Source organism: Pelobates fuscus, chromosome 2 (genome assembly GCF_036172605.1).
Source record: "Pelobates fuscus isolate aPelFus1 chromosome 2, aPelFus1.pri, whole genome shotgun sequence".
Taxonomy (NCBI): domain Eukaryota; kingdom Metazoa; phylum Chordata; class Amphibia; order Anura; family Pelobatidae; genus Pelobates; species Pelobates fuscus.
The window spans coordinates 380,824,304-380,845,427 of NC_086318.1; the positions used below are offsets into that span (position 1 = coordinate 380,824,304).

At 40.8% G+C, this 21,124-nt stretch overlaps 1 protein-coding gene across 2 annotated transcripts in view; it reads left to right on the forward strand.

The window, feature by feature from the left end:
* The window catches only part of UGP2 (UDP-glucose pyrophosphorylase 2), a 54,923-nt gene that overhangs the window by 20,743 nt on the left and 13,056 nt on the right, over positions 1 to 21,124 (forward strand). For both annotated transcript variants that reach the window (XM_063443765.1, XM_063443764.1), the window contains exons 2-3: positions 5,753 to 5,880; positions 7,297 to 7,404. In XM_063443765.1, the coding sequence (XP_063299835.1) occupies positions 5,767 to 5,880; positions 7,297 to 7,404 (222 nt within the window). In that variant the 5' untranslated portion in view covers positions 5,753 to 5,766. The remainder of the gene's footprint in view (positions 1 to 5,752; positions 5,881 to 7,296; positions 7,405 to 21,124) is intronic.

Genomic DNA, 21,124 nt, shown 5'->3' on the forward strand with positions numbered 1-21,124 from the left:
CCCCCCTATAACACGCTCTATATCCAACATCAACTTCTTCTATGAATCACTTTATGACAAAAAATCTTTGTGTGATTTTTTTAGAAATCTATAATTACAAACACAATGAAACCAATTGCATAAAAAATACCTCCCCCAGCATTACCCCATACCAGTGTAATTAAAGGAACACTCCATGTAAAAAAATTTTTTTTTTTTTTTTTTTTTTTTTAACAACTTAGTAGATATACCCAGAAAGAAAACATGCATGTATTTCTTTTGGGATACATAGGGGGAAAAAAAACAGCTTGCAAAAGCTGCAGATCTGCTGTCTGTAGCCTTATCAAGCTCTCCCCTCTTTCTCCAGCTCCGACTTTTATTGAGAAGCTTCTGTGCTCAAGCCAGTGGCATACTAAAGGGGGGCAGTCCGCCCCAGTTGCCACCAGGTAAGGGGGAGCCATGACCAGGGCCAGGAATGTGTGAGCTGTGCGGGCGCACAGTGCCCCATGGCAGCTGGGGCACCGGGTGGCGACACAGCTCTCACACGCAGAAACCAGCAATTACTTCAAAACTGTCCGCAGGGAAGGAAAGTGGGGGCAGAGCTAACAAAAGGTGGAGGTGGGGCCATACCGGCAGCGGGGGGAGGAATGGGTCTTAACACAGCCCCCACCCGCTGCTGTTACTGCTTCACATTGAGGGGAAGCAAGGAGTCCCTGCTTCTCCAACTAACAGACTCCAGGGAGATACTTTAGTGAATCCACTCTTCCTCCAGTCCATACTGTAAGTGAGAGAGAGTATGTGTGACGGTCTGCATGTGACTGTGTGTGTGACTGATGTGGTGTATGTGTGTGTCTAGCAGCTGTAGAAAGAATGTTTGTTGGGACTGTAGTTTGTGTCTAGAGGGTGCAATGTTCTGATGTCTAGGGGATGCAACATGTGTGTATGTATGCATGCATGTGAATAGGTACTGTGCATGTGTGTGGGGGGTAGGATAGGTGCTTTCGGGTGTGAAGTATAAATTCAATAATAAAGTCTTCCCATGTAATTTTTATTTTTATTTTTTTTAATGTGGTTTAATGTGAATATTTATTCAAATGTTGAGTGGGTGTGTGTCTTGTGTAGAGTCTCTGCAAGTGTTGTAGCTGTGTGTGAGTAGTGTTGCTTTCTGTGTGTGATGTATAGGGCTAGCTGTGTGTAATGCTAGTATAGTTGTGAGTGATGTGTGGGTAGCTGTGAGTGGTAGGTGTTGCAGTGTGATTTGCCGTGAGTGATAAGTTTAGGCCACTGTGTGTAACAAGGTGTCATTTATGGGTAGCCGTGAGTAATGTGTATTGCTGTGTGGGTAGCTGTTAGGGCTGCCATGGGAGAGAAAATTTACCTAGGCATTTTATGGCACAGCCACAAAAGAGGTCTATAAATAAGTAGACCTCACTAGCCCACTCAAATGTCACTGAAGTGTTAATTTGGAGAGATACAAACTCACAGATGCATAATACACCCTCACAATCACACACATATTCACAGAAAAACACATTGATGCATACATAATGACATAACAAATACATACATAGAGACATACACTTGTGTAAACACAAATACAGATTCAAATGGTTGCACAATCATAGATATATACATCAAGACATATAATGCACATACTCTGGGGAAAACAATTATATGTATGCATGCAGACATACTCACAGACACACATATACACACTCACAAAGACATGCACAAGTACACATACACACACTCAGTCATACATGTAGGCATGGCTCAAAAAATGTCAAGTACCGGGCTACTTGCCAGGCCTGAAGTCTACTTGCCACTTCAGGATGACGAAAGCTTGAGGGGATCAAGCTGAAACGTTGATTTTCGCTGTTTTTAGTATAAGGTAATAAAGGTTAATTTTTATACAAGTCCTTGGAGTGCTATCTTGGATATACTTTCTATTTTTTGGCTGACAAGCACCGGGCAAACAACATTGACATAGGAGGAGTGCAAGATTACTTTTGTTTTTTTTATATATATATATATATATATATATATATATATATATATATATATATAATGTGTGTGTGTGTATTTTTATGTTTTCTTCTTCACATTGAGCAAGTTCCTTTCTCCCCAAGGAAACCGTACACTTCGGACTTCGTTGTAAAGCAATGGACCAAATTGCTTCATTAGTAAACGAACTAGTCACTTATTCACTTACTCCCATAACTAGCCACTCACACAATGACAGACAGTGACACACACTGCCATACCTGAAGATGCACTCACAGTTACACACATTCAGACACAGTCACACGAACATGCACACACTCACAAACCAATACAACTGCACGCTCAGTGACACATGTACACACAGATACAAACTCTCAGAAATAGTCATTCGTACAGACACAGTAGACATGGGCAGTTGTGGGATTTACATTTAGTGCAAAATGGGAAGGGAGATTCAATGTAGCTGCCCCTCAGTCCAGTATAGCTAAAGGGGGTTGAGTGCTCTAGAGGGTGTAGTTGGAGTTATGGGCAGTAGGCTTGGAGCTCTAGTGGTGCATAGGGGCTGAATGTGAGGTTATGGGCTGTAGTGGGGGGATAGGGGATTAATTGGGATTTGCCGGCTCTAGTGAGGGGATATAGACTGTAGAGGAAGGTTAGGGGCTGTAGTGGGGTTGGGGGGGTAAGGGGCAGAATGGGGGTTGAAAGCTGATTTGGGGGGTGAGGGAATGTGGTGGGGAGTTATAAGCTGAAGTGAGGGGTTAGGTGGTCTAGTGGGATTGGTAAGGGGTTTAAAAAAAATAAATAAAAAAAGAAATGCACACAGCTTCTTCTGACCAGCGCCGGGAGATGTATGAGCTCTTAGTGACCTGGCTGAGGCTGTAATGCTAGTATAGTTGTGAGTGATGTATGGGTAGCTGTGTGAGTTGCTGTGAGTGATAAGTGTGTGAAGCAGTGATATGACATGTTATATCCCGCCCCCTCCATACAGCCTCCGGCATGAACCTTGAGGCTGGGCTAAGGGAAGGTGCGACTTCCTGGCCCAGCTACCGAAAGGGGGAGCATGCAAAGTGTATTATTGGCACTGAGTGCCTTACCTAGAACTCAGGCTATTAATACATTGCACATTTAAGACACAGGGCTTTTCGGGGGCCCATTCAGGATTTTAGCTCAGGTCAGACCCTCTGCCAGCGCCCCTGGATGCAGCTGTTTGTCTTATTTTTTATTTTAATTTTAGGAGAGTATACTAATTTGAATTGAAATAAAGCCTGATTGACATCTATTCTTGTATGTGTCTTAAATGCATCTTATAGTAGATTCTACAGAATGTTATGAATTGAACCACATTCATGATAAAGATGAACTATAAATATTTTTACTGGTGGAAAACTTGAAAGCAAAAGCACTAAACTTAGAGGTTCTGCTAAGTATCTTCTGGCTCTTGGAAGATGGTAGTGGAGGTGGGGAGCAGCTCCCGATGTAACTCAGGTAATAGGTCAAAATGTTCAAAAATGGGTTGACTTCTTATGATGGGGGTGGCAGGGCACTCCTAGTATCATAATCAATACAGTGTGCTGGCCAAACAAGGATTTATGGGTAATGTGAATGTATTTGAGTGTCTTTGCATGTGCTGCACGTCGTAATGCAATAGTGATATCCTTTTACATATTTTTAAACTTTATTCAAACTGAAAGTATTAAACTGAGTCACAACACCCACAAAATTATTTATTAATGCAATGTACAGTATTTTAAAAGAAATGTACTTATCTCAGGCATGGTCATTCCTCTTTTTTATAGCACACTGGGACCTAATGAAATGTCATTGACATTTGTGTGTCAGGGGAACGTTACTAGTCCATAGAGACTCACAGATTAAGACTTTATATAATTGATTGAAAATTCTTTTAGCCTTATGGATTATTTGAAAACCACAGCCCTTGTCGTGTAAGTATGAGTGTGTGTGTGTGTGTGTGTGTGTGTGTGTGTGTATATGTATATATATATATATATATATATATATATATATATATATATGTAATATACATACAAAAATCAAAGTGATGATCTGTACTCATGATTCACATAAAAGTACAAATGTGATGCCGATTAGCGTCAACGTTTCAGTCCCGATTCGGGACTTTCATCAGGACAGCATAACATAAACTAAAACAAAGTAATCTTTATAAGAGGAATAAGTAATCACTTTGTTTTAGTTTATGGTATGGTGTCCTGAGGAAAGTCCCGAACCGGGACTGAAACGTTGAGGCTAATCGGCATCACATTTGTACTTTTATGTGAATAGTAAAAGTTACGGTTTAAGAAGACCGTGAGTGTGGACCATCACTTTGATTTTTGTATATTGATGACCTCAGTCTGGCACCCGGCATTCAAAGCAACATTACAATACAGTCTGAAGTGCAAGGAAATTCTGGATTTGTGTGTGTATATGTATGTGTGTATATATATATTAATTATTAGGGGCTGCCGAAAGTTTTTGAAGCCAAAATGTACATATAATGATGGTAGTTTTATTCAGAGCACACATATGTGTGTGCGCGTTCGCTCTGAATAAACAAAACTAACATCATTATATGAACATTTTGGCTTCAAAAATATTCGTCAGCCCCTAATATTTAGATTCCAAGTGTTTTCCGTGTCCTGGTTTCTAGGAGACGCCTCTGTGCTCTGCATGTTAATTGTACACAATAGGAGAGAAAATAGAAGCCGTTCAATTGATGTCTATATGCTTTCCAGCATACACATGGGTTGTTTTCCTTTTTTTGAAGCAGTAATCCTATGTAACAGCGAATTCTTTTTTTTTTTTTATTTTGTTACTAATATGCATTCAACGAACGGGCAAAAATCTGATTGTTCCTCACGTTATTGTGACAGAAAGCATGTTGCCCAGAAAGGAGCCTGCTGGGTACCCAAGGTGGTGTAAGATTTCCCTTGTATAATGAGTTGAATGCATTGATTTTTTTATTTTCATAGTGTATGTGGATTGAAAAGAGAAAACCATGTTTGTGACTGGGAATGGGCAAATAAAAAATCCTGTGCAACAGGAATCCTAGGCCCCAATAATGTGACTCGTGGATCCTGAATCTCCTAGATTTTAATAGCTCAACAAGTTGCTATGTTCTATTTTTGACTTCACCTGTTCCTTCTGTATGAACGTTCAGAATGTTGCCATCACTTGTCAACTGCTTCCATGGAATATTGTCAAATCTCGTGGCTTTGCTAGGTAAAGCCACAGCGAAAACACTTGTGCTTGCCATTATTAACAAAAACCAGACCACTTTGTTCTAATTAGTTCTTTCACACTACAAATATTATTTCTAGGGTGTTTGAAAGGCTCTATTTAGAGGAATATTCCTGTCAATACGTTTATTCCCTAGAAAGTCCTCTTTGGGTCCTTTGATTCAAGCAAGAACCATATTTCAATGGACTAATGGGGATGAGAAAACCATCTCTACATCCCCTCCCATTATACTTGTAGTCCTATTTACTCTGCCAAGCTTAAGAGAGAGAGAATTATTTTTCAACTTATTTATTTTAAGCATTAATGGAAAAACAACCTTTGTAGGGCCATCTTCACCTCTAAAATATCCACTTTCTATATTTAGGTGCTCCGGAATAATTGGTGCTGTATGAATACTAATAATAATTTGTGTTTTGAAGTTTTGATAGAACGCGCTTTATCACTAAATACTTGTCAAAGCCTGCCTTATTGTGTTGGAGTGTTCTAATTTTTTATTTATTTTTTTCTTTAGACTTAAGCAAAGCAATGTCGGGGGGAGGGATGTCCCCATTTCAAGAGGCCATACGGCAGGAGCTGGAGGCAGCCATGAAAGCAGATCTGGAAAGAATACTTTCTACAGCACCTGAGTCGGAACTGGAGGTAGGACATCTCGTGTGACAGCATTATCATTTCAAACAAACGGTGAACAAGTGCCAGGCTCAGATGATGCAGCCAACCTGGGAGATGGATTTAAAATCTGAGTTATTGTCTCCGCTAAATTCACTACAATTTGGAATTAAAGGGAAACTTCAACTACTAAAACCACTACAGCTTGCTCTCCTTCTCCACTACAGTTACAGAAGACCTGAAAGTTCCTGCTTAGGAGTTTGTCAACTCTCCTGAACTAAGCCCTGCAGGGCAGGGCCACCTCATTGGCTGAGATAGCTAAGCCATGCACGGCAAACACTGCTTCCAGTTCTCCTGTAGTTTTGTAGTGATTATAGTGTTTGGAATGGTCCTTTGAAGGGACTCTATAGGCACCCAGACCATTATTATTATTATTATTATTATTATTATATTATTTATATAGCGCCATCAAATTACGCAGCGCTTTACAATTAGTGCCATGCCCCATTTGTTTTAGTCCCACAGTTGAAAACCTTTTCATTCTGCAGGAACGTCAATGTTTTTATTGTAGGGTCAACGTGCCTAAAGTGGCTCTCATACTGACAGCCAGTAGAGGCACTAATTGTAATGGAGTAAAACTCCATTATTTCAATCAGATGGTCGGATAGACGACCTGATTGGCAGAATGCAGCATTATGCCGTGCATGCGCACTAGCCTCCTGATGTTTTCTTATGGGAAGCTTTGATTTCTATGATTTCAGTCAAAGAGGCAGTGCGCAACTCCGGAGACCAGCGCGGCAAAGGAAAAAGTTAATTGATCTTTTTTTTTTTATTTTTTTTTTGGCGGGGGATGTACTTCGCAGTTGTGTGTGTCATAGAGAGAATATGGAGAAATTAGCAATTGAATTTTTTTTTTTTTTTGCCTTGCCTTTGATTGCCTTGGAGCATCCACTACAACAACTGTTTTGGCTTGTAGGTTTCATATTCATGTAATTTGGCCCTCTCTTCTGCTTTTAGCTCTCTAGGACTGTCAAATAACCTCACTCTATGCAAACACCGGCTGCTGGTATCCGCTAGCTGCCAAATAGTGGTACACCCTGATCGTGTTGTGGCCAGGCCTGTGAAGTACCAAGTCCAGGTCCCCATGTCCCAGTCAGAAATGTACGTATGAGTCATTCTGGCTTCTTATTCTCGAGATGAGGTTGTGGGGAATGTGATAAACTGCTCTATGATAAACTGGCCAAAAATACCGAGCCTTCTAAAGAAATGTTACAAAACCTTGAAGCTTTTTTAAATTTTTTTTTTTTTTTATATATATAATACAAATGAGGTATTTCAACATCTAGCCTATTAAAAAAAAAAAAAATAAGTATTTGTGTCTGAGAGGACTGTAGTGATGTATTTTTTTTTAATTTATTTTTTTTCTCTTTTTAAAATTTTTCACCATAGCACATTAAGAAGGATATTGCCGGGTTCCAGAGCCTGTTTCACAGATTTTTGCAAGATAAAGGCCCATCAGTGGACTGGGGAAAGATACAGAGACCTCCAGAGGATTCTGTAAGTTAATTGCATGTTTTATTCCCATGTTCCCTTATAAAGCAACACCGATTTAACCTATTCTGTGCCATATGAATATCAATATTTGGATGTTGTTTAAACAAATTGGTTAACAGAATTAAGCTTCGGATCACTATCTTTTCCCTGAACAGATTTAAAGGGTCACTGTCATTCATAATATTTATATTTTTGCCAAATGCCTAGAATATGTACTGATTTTGAAAATAAGTTCAGTTACATTATTCTGACCATAACCTACCTACACAAGCATGTGCTCCTTGTACGTCATCAATAATCCTGTACTCTCTGTTTTTAAGAGCAAAGCATTCTAAGACATATTAGAGAATGTTCTGGATGAGATACATCTGTATACTGAAGTCTATGCAACAATATGAAATGGCTATGATATATAAAACTTATCATTATACCTCTTATTTGCTTGCAGAGTATTTGCCATCCTTTGCCAGGACCTTGCTGAATAAAGTTTTGTATAGAATTTAAAGGGACACTATAGGCACCCAGACCACTTCAGCTCATTGAAGTGGTCTGAGTGCAGTCTCCCTATTGCACTTAGTGCTGCAATGTAAAACATTGCAGTTCCAGAGAAACTACAATGTTTACATTGCAGCACTAAGTCAGCCTTCAGAGGTTGTCTACCAGACAGCCACTGGAGGGGCTTCCTGGCTGTTAACGGGCTTTTGATCCATTAACTGACGGTGGGCGTCCTCACGTTCTGCCTGAGGACATCCAGCGCCTGCTAGTAACCCATAGGAAAGCATTGACTCATTACTTTCCTATGGGGAGGGCCTAATGCTACACTTGCTGCTCATGCATATTAGCGCCCTTTCATCAGGAACGTCGTAGGAGACAGAGCCAGGATCCAGCGACGTGTGATAATGTGAGTAAATAAAAGGTTTTTAACCCTTTATTTACCACTGCAAGGGGGGAGGCAGAGCGAGCTATAGAGCCAGGAATACAGCTATGTATTCCTGGCTGGAACTATAGTATCTGTTTAAATATAAAAAAATAAAAAAAATAAAAAACATTTCTTGCATGTTGCCACTATCACAAGTGACTTATGTTAAAGCTGGGCTGTGGCTTCAATAGCCAGTTTAAAGAAAAAAAAAATGTGGGCTAATAACCATGGCAGTGTATCTCCACATTAGAATGCCTGGTGATAGAATATTCTTTGAGCCCTTGTTCCTTCCCAAAGCAGGACATGTGTGAGATCTCTTCCCCCATGTGCTACCTTAATATGACTGTATGGAACTATGCAGACCCGTCCAGGGTAGCGAAGGCAACCAACCCCACAGACCTCCACACATTCCAGAGTGGCGCCCGAGGCAGACCAAGCCAGAGTTAAACAACCTTCCCCATCGCCACACTAGAGATCACTCACTCAGATGACTACAGCCTGTATATCTTTAACCATATGTCGTACAAAATCTTGTGAAACAAAACGTAATCATAAGCTAAATGAGCTAAGCCTGCTCTTATGCTCCAATAGCTTAAACTGAAAACACTAGTGGGGAATAGTGGGAGCACCACATGCTTAACTACCTTACCATTATCATTATATAAAACATGTGCAGACCTTATATGTGCCATATGTGTAATGCATGTTGAAAATGCGCACGTGACTGCTATTGTGGCACCACGGCATACCTGTGAACTCTTGCACACAAAAAATAAAGAATAAAAAAAATAAAATATTAGAGAATGGAAAAGGTGGGTTCATAAAAAAATTCAAACATTGAGTACTTCTCATGTTTTATACATCTGTCTTCCACACAAATATATTCTGTGTAGATACAGAGATACAGCAGTTAAATATTATTCAGCTCACAAGCTAGAAACACTATAGAGGAAAGTGAAAGGTTCAAAATGAAGTGATTGCTTTTGATGTGAAAAGGAAAGGTGTGGAGGAAGTGCATTCAAGTAAAGTCACAGCAAGAGTTCAAAGTGCCTACACTTAAATATAAATATAGAAACAATTAGCCATCCACTCTTCATAACTGCAAAATTGTGGCAAATGTTTGCTTTTATTGGCGACTTCTTTTCTTTTTTTTTTCTTTTTTCCCCCCTCTGCTCTCTTTTATTGCCCACTGAAAGACATTCTCATTCCTACTTTTTTTTTTTTACAATTTTACAAGGGGGGTATAACCGTAAATAAAAGACAAAATGTTAACAGGAGAGAGGTTAACGGAGTATTGTCCGCTATTGGATTTATTTTGCTCTTGATATTGGGGAAAATGGCAGGTGTTTGCTGTAATATAGGAAATTAACGTTGGAGGGGAGCACTAGGCATCGAATGTGGAAGGAAACGGAAAAGTGTTCCTCTGCTTTCCTATACTTCATACCTCAAAGCAGTAAGCATTTTCATAGCATTTAGAGATGTGCGGTAACACTGTACTGGTACCAACAAAACAGTGATTTCCATAACTATATGTATATGTGATTTCCAGCTGATAATACAGTAATTCTATTAAACAAAACCTGTGTTTCCTTTGAGTACAATTACAGCAGATAAAACCATTTCAGTTGTCTTAAATAGTATCCGCGTGTTAAACAAGCGGGAAAGTGGCATATACCAAGCTACATATACACAGTGTTTCCTGATAGATTACTCGGTCTGTGCTGAATTGCCTATGTTAAAGCAAATCCTCTTTTGTTGTTTTAGCAAAGCCTTGTGCTACTTGTTTCTTTCTTCCTATGGATAGGGATTGCAGGGAAACGCTCCTTGTTGCCATGGAGAGGGATGGGAAGCTTGTTTTCTTTTGAATGGAATTAACAGTTTGCTGTTCTAGCCATCAGTATTCCATTTCCAGATGTATTATGACAATGAGGATTTATTTTGCCTCAAATTATTTTGTCTTAAACAGCAATGCTAGCTGACTTTACTTTGAGCATGCAGCAATATCCTGTTGCCTCTTTGTGGCCATCATAAATAATCAGTTTAAAACTCTGCTAGTCAACCAACAGCTCTCCCACAACTCAGGCACCATATAGGGAATATGTCAAAATCTGTATGCTTCCCCGACAGGCTGACTGATTATATAGGTGAGAGAGATCACGAGTAAGTTCCTCTCACTGACTCGTATGCATAGATGTCCAGCTAAAAAGTTTTAATTTATTCTGACTTCCTTAGTCTTATTGGCATATTTGTAAAGAACACAAATGATACGGAGCCCACAGAAATGCATTCAGTAACAAGCCAGGTATTCCTGATGTGAAATATATTTTAGTGTATTTTATTTGACAGTCTTTTCTAGTTGGTGCCTATCTTTAAAGGGACACTATAGTCACCAGAACAACTACAGCTTATTGAATTTGTTCTGGTGCGTAGAATCATTACCTTCAGGCTTTTTGCTGTAAACATTGTCTTTTCAGAGAAAATGCAGTGTTTACATTACAGCCTAGTGATAACTTCACTGGCCACCCCTCAGATGACTGTTAGAGATCCTTCCTGGGTCATGGCTGCTAAACTGCATCCAAACATTCAGTATCTCCTCCCTCTGCATGCAGACACTGAACTTTCCCCATAGAGATTAATTGATTCAATTCATCTCTATGAGGAGATGCTGATTGGCCAGGGCTGTGCTTGAATCATGCTGGCTCTGTCCCTGATCTGCCTCTTTGTCAGTCTCAGCCAATCCTATAGCGAAGCATTGTGATTGGATCAGGCCACCACTTCTGTTGATGTCAGCAGACAGCTTTTTTTTCTTAAGCAAACAGCATGCAGAGCTACAGCTTCTGGCTTGAATACAGTAAGATTTTTCTATATTTATGGAGGCATGGGGGGCTAGATGGTGGTTTTAACACTATAGGGTCAGGAATACATGTTTGTGTTCCTGACCCTATAGTGATCCTTTAATGATAAATATTTAAGCTCTGCACATCGGTGAAGGTATCCATAGATATTCTGTTTCTATTGTTTTTTAAAGGGAACATGCCACCTCTTAAACCACGCAAGCTCCTCACGAAAATGTTTACATCGAATGTATCATGTATTTTTGTGATATATAATGTGCATAGGGGCAATTTAAGGTAAGTATATATATTTTTTTTCAATTATAGGTTCACCTTTTTCAGAATGTCGCTCAACATTCCTTTTGCCAATTGCCATTGATTTACAGCAGGGTCACCCAAAAGGTGTTGTAGAACTACAACTCCCATGAAGCTTTAGAATGCCTTAGACTGCTTTAGAATGGCAAAGCATCATGGAAGCCGTAGTTTTAAAACATCTGTGGATCTACCTTTTGGGCACCACTGATCTACACTGATCACTCTTTAAATTCTTTATTTTATTTGCGCATGGAATGACAGCAAGCGTGCAGCGCCACGACAGCTGCTGCAAGCGGATTCATATACATTTCAAATCGTGACAGGTTAGACAGCACAGTTTTTGTTTTTTATGAAGATAACAAACTATATAAGACAGACTAGAGCTATTAAAACTATTAACACTATTAAAACATATAGTGACATTCAAGCTAGGTCTTATGAGATTGTCTTGGCACATTTGGTGTTGTCAACAGTTTAAAACAATATATATGCAGTGACAAACATGAAATTGGCTAGCAATAAAAAAAAAGAAAATAAATAATAAAAAAAAAAAAATCAGGCAATAGTCGCTGAACAGCTGGTGCATTGCAAAACATAAGTTAGGGTACTGTTAGAGATTAGTCGCTTATTGTGTTTAACTGTGTTTGGTCTATCTGTGCTAACGATAGAAAGACTATATTGTCATTATGTTGTTACAAGTGATCGAGTGCAGGTGGGCTTCAGGTGTTAAGTGTTAAGTTGCATCTTGCTGTGAGATGTGGGATCAGTGCAGGAGGCAGGCATTTAACCCCATAGCAGCGTGATGGCTGTTATGCCTGCCGGGTGCCCATAGCAGTTCAGCCAATACCTATCGGGTGTTGGGTACAGTCCAGGTGCGTGTAACAGTTCAGGTCTCCAATTCCGCGGGTCAAGAGCTGTGGGTGGTCTCCACCGTTGCTTCCCAGACTCCTGTGAGTGCCTCGGGTGACGGGGGGATTCCGTCGGCGGCGTGTCAGCGTTCCTGCTCCCTTAGCTGTTGTGCGGATCAGTGACTCTGATGTGGAGGCAAAGTCCTTCTGGAGGCTGGTTACGGCTGAGTAGCGCCATAGGCGGGTGATGCGCCGATATGCCTTCCTTGCGACTTCTGCCGACGGCCGTGTATAAGTCCGTCGGGTGTGTTTCCTTTTTAGATTGTGTAGTAGCGTGCTGTGGGGAGCTGATCTCCGAACCCGGCGGTGCTCGGGCTGATGATGTCGGGTAAGCGATGTGCAGCTTTGAGGTCTGGGCTGAGCCCTCTTTGCCCCCTGCTGTCGCACTCTGGTTGGTGGCTTGGCTGTGCGTTTTAGTGCCGGGCCATGTGCAGGTAAGTTGGTGGGCATTTGGGCGGGCCTGTATTGTTGTTCGGGGCTGTGTCGTTAAGGCCTGCCATCTCGTCCAGAAACGGTTGAAGGCCGCTGCTATGTTGTCCGTGTTAGTCAGCCGCAGTTGTTGAGTCTGGGCGGGTTGTAGCCCTAGGGCCTGGTCGGCATCCGCCATCTTGGCCTCCGGCTGTGGGTTGGTAGCTATAACGGAGGCTTGTTGGATCCCGTGGCCCTGTAGGGATTGGACCGGGATGACCCCCGCCGGTCCATAGGGGGGGGGAAGCGGGCTCCTGGTCGCCGAGGTAGTTGGTTGTGGCGGCAGGAGAGCGGCCGTCTCTCCCGCGCTCGCCATGTGAGTAGGCCCCGGACGCCAGATCTGTGAGTGCTGCCAGTAATGGCGCTTGTGGGGTATCATTTTGTTCCGCTTTATGTCCCCGGTCTATTGCTGGCCTTCGTGGCCCGATTAGTCGCTTTTAAATCCGTGGATTTATAGTTTTAATGTAGCTTAATGCAGGAGCTCTGGGGTCACACGTCTTCACTGCTCTGCGGCCAGGCCCCGCCCCCCCCCCTACACTGATCACTCTTAACATTAAAACCACCTGCCTAATATTGTGTAGGTCCCACTCGTGCTGCCAAAATAGCCACAAAACCTCCTGAATGGGTCCTGTAATATCTGGCAACAAGAAATTAGCAGCATATGCTTTAAGTCCTGCAAATTGTGAGGTGGGGTCTCCATGGACCGATTTTGCTGTTCCAGCACAATCCCACAGATGCTCAATTGGATTGAGAACTGGGGAATTTGGAAGCCTAGGCAACACCTTAAACTCTTTAATGTTCCTAAATCCAATCCTGAATCATTTGTGCAGTGTGGCAGGGTGCATTATCCTTCTGAAAGATGCCTCTGCAGCCAGGGAACAACATTCTCCAGGTAGGTGGTACATGTCAATGTAAAATCCACATGAATACCAGGACCCAAGGTTTCACAGCATAAGATTGCCTCCGCCGGCCTGCCTTCTTCCCATAGTGCATCCTGCTGCCATCTCTTCCCCAGGTAAACCACACACACACCCAACCATCCAGCTGATCAAAAAGAAAATGTGATTCATTAGACCAGACAACATTCTTCATTTGCTTCATGGTAAAGTTCACAGCCCCATTAAAGGGACACTATAGTCATCATGGACACTCTGACTGGTCTGCTGCTACGCAGTCCCTTGCGCAGCAAACTGCGATGCACTGTGTGTTCTGACACCTTTCTTTCATGGCCAGCATTAAACTTCAGCAGTTTAAACTGTAGCAGCTCTTCTGTGTGATCGGGCTAGCCGTCGCTCTCCACGTATTTACTAACCACTGCATACCATGGAAAACCCCAGAGGGCTTACTGTTTCGGAGATGCTCTGACCCTAGCCATCACTATGTGGCCCTTGTCAACGTTACTCAGATTTTTTCGGTTGCCCATTTTTCCTGCGTCCAACACTGACTGTTCACATGCTGCCTAATAAATCTAACCCCTAGACTGGTAGCATTGTAACAATATAATCAATGTTCTTCACTTCATCTGTCAGTGGTTTTAATGTTGTGGCTGATCAGTGTGTAAAGATATTTTTATCTGGACACGGGTGGATTTACTTTTATTTAATCATTTATTTTTAACTAATTCTCTACTCTGTTCTAGCATGCAGGACTTCAATCTTCTCTTCTAGAAAGCAGAGTAGTGCTCCTCACCATATTAAACAGATCCTTTCTGTTGATGCTCAGCCACATCTCTGAAGGAATGGATGTGTGCCAGGTCTGAGGGGGAATATAAAAATAAAACCAAGTACTGAGGACCATTTCATGGGGCCTCAAGTAGACTTTATATTCCAGAATGAACTGTTCCCTCTAAACCATGTAAACGGAGCCGAAATTCTTTGTGTGTGAAAGGGGAAAAAAAGAATCTTAAGACCTGGAATGTTCAGTGTGTTTTCACAAACTATGTATATTAATTAAAAATGTGCTTAGAAGTGTTAGAACAAGCTCCAGCATAATTTGTATGTTTGCAAATTGTGAAGACAGCGGACCAGTAGACAGTAGTGCTAATCAGCATCAATGCATCTTTATGGTGAGCGTTCACTGCTGAATGTTGGTTCTGCAAAGATTGCAGGACCGCAACTGTAAGCTCTCTAGTAGCTGTCTGATGGAAAAAAAGCAGTGTTGTCATTGCTGTGGTTGCAGTAATAGTCTATTTGCACTTGAACCACTACATTAAAGGGACCCTGTAGTCGCCTGAACAACTACCGTCTGTCCCTGCATGTGCAATAGCCTCAGTGCTATGACAAGGTACTGGATTGGCTGAGATCGTTAAGGTTTTTTTTTTATCTCAGCCATGGAGGCTGTACCTATATACTTAGCAAATGTGCTTCATTTTGTTAAGAGCATCTGCATTAATAAAGAGGTAAACCCAAAACATTTGTTTCTTTTATGTCCATCATAAAATGTTGTGCAATGCCATGTGCACAATTTTGCATTCCAAGAAGCGCGGCCCTTGTTTTTTTTACTTTGTATTTGCTAGTTGGTCTCCTGAATAAGCAACAGGAGACTGAGGTGACGGCAGCACGGAGTGAAATTTATAGTATGTGTTTCGGTTTAATCTCAAAAAAACACTGTGACTAAATGAGAGAAGATCATTCTATTTTGTCTATTATTGTGTAAAGTGGTGCATGTGTCTTTTGTAGTTAGTTTACATGCTATACATTGCAGAAGCAAATCCGTAGATTGGATTTTGATTTACATAAAGGCCTGCACTGAAACTCTCACAACTCTTGGGGGACATCTAAGACAAATCCCATTTAAATAACAGATTTTTAGTACTGAAAGCCTTTGATTTTTACATTTGCATAAGGGTTTGGGGTAGTTATCAGGTAACGTTTGTTTTGTCTATACATTATATGTTTTGTTTAGAGGTTAATAATTTAACTACTTTTTAATGACTCTGTTGGCATATAATTAAAACAATGGCTTCAGTGGTGAAGGCTATGCTTATAGTGAGTATGTAATTTAATTTATAAATTTGCTGTTTTCTTTTAGAATATTGTAGATTATATTTCAATAGATACGTTTGTGTTCAGGGTCTTTCCTGTGTGGCTTTTTTTGTATACCTAGCACTCTTTGAATTTAGTTTTGTGTTTAGTCTCACCATCTACCAAAGATAAGAGTAAAAATGAACCACACAGGATTTTTAAATGTGTACTCCAATAGGAAGAAAATGAATGTATCCTTGGATTTGATTTGTAGTCTGACTGGTGGGGTCAGCACTTGAAGCTCATCTCTATGCCATGGGACCCTCTGAAAGAGGCTTTGGTTGCAGTGTCTTGGAAAGAGATTTTTTTAAGACCCTGTAACCAAACCACTACACAAGCTTACACGTGCGACTGTAAAGTGGGGGTTTCAAAAAAGTAGCATTTTATTCAAAGCGGATCTCCATCCAAATGTGAGGAATTCCATTTGAGACCTGAGTGGGGAATAATCGGAGGGCAAGCTTTTACATTTACCTATTCATCCTCTTGTTTTTGTTTTTGCTTCAGTGCTTCTGCTTAGGTCCTACAAAACTTTAAAGCATAATCAAGATATGGACCCCTTGCCCTAGAGAGGCATTAGCTACACCTCAATGACGAGGTGCACTGAAGGCCAGAATAATTGTCTGGGTTTGCTGCATGTCCGGTGCAGAGAGCCTGTTGGCATTTCAGATCTAGACTACTATTGTGAATGGGATCACTATGAGATGCCACTCTCTGTAGTGGCACACATGAGCAAAACTTGTTGGAGGACCTGACTGGGGACTATCTGAAGGGCAAGCTAAAATGTTTTTCCCTTTTCTCTGCTATCATATCTTTAGTTTTTGCTACAATTAGAATTTGCTAGAATTTTGCAGTTATAGAAGCTGTGATCTACTGAGTATCTGACTGTTAAAAGATTGGTGTGTGTGTTCACTTGGCTCTGTCTGGCGAATACAAGCAAAACACATAAGGTTTATGACAAAGGCTAACATTTCCTGGGGAAATAGGCGGTGGGACTTCGGATATCGTGATGGCATTGTATTGATGTTTTGTGCAAATGAAAAGGTTCCCTAAATCTTGTTTTTCTAATTGTGTTCTCTGGCATATAATAATTCAAAATCAGACCACCAAGGAACTGCATCCATTCAGCTCTGCATGTAAACATCAATGCCTGAAACAATGTATTTAGGAGAAGGGTAAGCACAGGTTATCACCATCCTGTTGACTCCCATTTTTTTTTTTTTTTTTTAATTCTTTATTTTGGTTGTGCAGGTGGTTACAGATTATGAACGGGCGCCACATCAGCGCATTTCAAGATTACAGTAGGTGTGCAGTGGCAGACAGATTGCACTTTTTTTTTTTCATATAATGTAGCGGATATCACGCTTAAACGAAACAGTTACGTTATCAGTAAAAACAAAGGAAATAGAAAAGACGTTTGTGAACATGAGGTAAAACAAGGTGTTGAGTAGAACGTGACAGTGAGTGCTTGTCAGTGGGCACAGCGGTATTTATGTTAGGCATGCCGCTTGGTATGTAGTTCGTGAACCCCTTCAATGGGACCTGTCAGTCGCTAGATCAGGGTTGGTCAGAGAAGGCAGTGAGCGTGTTGCTGGCGGTTCTAGGCGACCTGCTTAGGTGTTTAAGTGCACCGCTGGGCACAGAGGTTGGGAGGCGAGATACTAAACTAGACCCAGTACCTGTACAGGATACACCCTTATTGTTATCTAGTGAAACATTCCCCTTATTTTGCTGTGGTCCCATATTGTGTTACTGGTTATCATTGCATCTTTCTATGTAAGGGGATAGCTAGACTGGTAAGGTATGACTTTTTAGCTATGTGTTCTGCCATTAATTCGGTTATCTGGTCTCCGCTCAGATAAGGGCAGTCATGATAGCTCATAGCATGGGCCGCAGGTAATAGTGACTAGAGTAATGGTTCGTTGGTATACGATGTGCGCCCGGGTGCGCTAAGCTCCTATAGGTTATGATGTAGTAGAAAGCTGTCAGCAACGTTGTCTGTCCTATAATATGGGGCAATATTAATCTATGTTATCTGAATTGTAGGGCAGCCTGCTATGTTATGATAGTAGGACGTACATATTACAATAGAGCATTTGAGTATACTGTGCATACAAACTACGAACTACGAGCTGGGCATGAGTGGCAGATTAGGTTCACTGTTGGTTTAGCCGCTACTATGCTACAGTGTTCGTATAGCTCACCTCTATATGTTCAGGACTATGTCATGGAGTTTTCGGGTTGTCTAGCTGCCAATACAACTAGATAGATGTGAGAAAAAGCAAAAAAAACACATTTTTGCCCGCGTCACCAAGCAATACAATGGATCTTGGCTGCATCCGCATATATACAATTTTGTGGGTAAGGGCATATGCAACAAGACGTATTTAGTTATGCATTCCAGATAGTTTCAATCTGGGTACAGAGAACAAATAATGAGATGACCCGAGAGGGTCGGTAGTACATACAGTTTGTAAATGTCCCAGTGAGGTCTGTATCTGTGGTGAGAAAAGGTGAGGTCCCCCATCGGGATCTGAAATGTCTTGAAACGAGTGAACACCGGTGAGAGCATTAAGGCCAACTTAAATCATAGTGAGGTGGTATGGCTCAACGGGAGCTCAGTGGGGGTACCTCTGGTGAAGAGTGATAAACTAAGGGTAACGTGTGGATCTCTGGCCTTGTATCGGTTTCGGGTATCAGTTCATCAATGTTTCGGCTGGTATTATAGCAGGTCTCCATTCATTTGACTCCCATTTTTGAAAGAAATTGGTGAGAAAATGAACAAACGCTGAGCTGTATTTTAATCATAATCTGCCTTCTCATGACTTTCTATAAGTGGTAGTCATGAGTAGTTTCTTTCATTATAAAAACAAAAAGACATGAATGATACTACTCATGCAACATAATGGAAGCCATATTGGCAGGACTGTCAAAAAAAGAGTTGAACTAAATGTCATAGAAAGCCCCCTTACAGCTCTCCCTGTATAAACAGGTGGGGATCTCTGCAGTGGGTTCAAGTAGAGCAGGTTTTTGTTTTGATTTTTTACGTCTGCTTCAAAAAATAAATAAAAAAGAGTTCTATTCAGAGAAGAACTTCCTGTACTATACTTAAATGCACGTGTCCATACTGCATCAATGGTGGGAGGAATTTCTTACAACCCATTGTGGTTTGAATGACTAGAATGCAGTAATACTGCCTCTTAACACACACTGCATCCCTGTGAGTGTGTTTGCACAATGACTTAGAACTATGTGACTGTGGGGAAACGTTTTGAGGTTGGGCACTTTTGACGTTCACCTTCTCTCCCGGACATCTGACATAAGGAGCGACTGGTATTAGTCATAGCGTTTCAATCTACGATGACTTAATGTGAGCAAGTTCTCCAGACACAGGCTCCACCAAGGGGAAGCGCCTACAATTACACACGTTAAGAAATATGTCTGGGGGACTAATTATAGAAGCAATCTTTTATAGTATCGCCAGAGAGAACACAGAAATGGTAAAAAATTGCATTTTCAATTTGTATACAGAATATAGTCTGCTTTCACTGCCTAAAATGGGATTCTAGTGTAAAGATCACTGCTCTGAGTTGCTATATGCTTTGTTACTCACAGCCATCAGGCTGATTACTAGTGTGTGAAGAAGTGCCCTTTGCATGCATTTCACACCATTTCCATCAGAATAATTCCACTATATAGAAATGTAGGGTTGAAAATGATTTCCTACAATTGGCTTTCACCAACATTTATCAGGTTATTTACAGATGGGTATATATATATATATGTGTGTGTGTGTATTGTATGTGCGGGGTGAGCTGATCAGGGCAAACTTTTAAAATGTTTTAAGAGTTTGTTTTGTTTTTAGTGTTTTTTTGTTTTTTTCTAGTATATATTATTGAATCAGGGCAAATAAAAATTATTATATTGTGAAACGAAGGCCGTTCCTGGAGTAAAACAATATTGTTTATTGGAAACAAATATAACCCAGGAAAATAATCTACAAGTCGAGTAACTGTGTATTCTGTTTTCTGTAAAATTCTCTACTTATCACTCCCTTGTGATCAAACTTTTCTTATCGAGGACCCCAAAAATAAGCGGCAGTTCATTTAATCGAACCTGTTTTCATTCAAAGTATCCTTTAATAGTACAGCGTGATCTGACGTATTTTGATGTATGTATGTCAGTGCGGCGATATCTATTCACAGCATGTATATAATGTGTTGTACAACACGTGAGACTGTAACGTGGGGGGTTCAAACACTTTTTATATAAGCACACAAGTGGCGGCGGAAAGGGGGGGCACTAAACAATTATCTTGCATCACAAAAAACTAGCAAAGAATCCAATAACTTCCAGGATTCAAGTTTTATAAACTGTAAAAATTGATATAACCTTGAGAAATAATAAGGGGGGAAAGTAAAGCTAGGACTACGGTTAAAGAAAGTGAAGGGGAGGTATTGCTCCAAGGAGGATTAAGGAGAAACTGTCACTTTAAAGGATTTGTGTTTACTTATCTCTATATTTACCCATCTGCAAGTATAGTCAAAACAGTGGTACCCAAACCAGTCCTAAAGACAAATCAACAGTCCAGCAGTTGATTTTTGTAACTTGATCAACGTCTGAATAATAGTTGACCAAGAGCGAATACTTTTTTGTTGTTGTTTTGGTTTTAAACTCATTAAATAATGGGGTCAACTCCAGTCTGGAATACCCTGTCAATGTTTTTTCAAAAGGACCATTTTGCATCAAAGACCAGTTAGCAGAATTCCATTTAATTTAGTACATTAACATTCCCATCACAAACTGTGATCTGTGCAAATAGTTGTTGGATCTACACAGTGTAGTCCCTCTAGGAGAGAATAATTGGGTAAGTCACAAGAATGCATTCTTAAGCTATGAAGGCGGTCACCCACAAGGAAGTGTCATAAGTTGTCTTCATTCAAAGATTGTTGCTGAGCGAAAGCAGACATCCAGATGAATTATACCTGCTAGGCATCCAGCCACACATCAGATGGAGGTAAGTGTGTTTGGATTTCATAGCCTTGAGTACTAGTTGCTGATCACGAAGACTGCAAAGAATGATGACGGGTTTCAAGGACCATTCAACTACTATGCAAACAAAAGAATAAGAATAGGCATTGTCTTGGCCAAAGAATGTATAATGAGATGTGATGCCCGATGATGACAGCTGGTGAGCTCCGGGCCATTGGATATACCTGAAATAAGCTAAACTGCATGTATCCTGGAAAGTTATGCTAC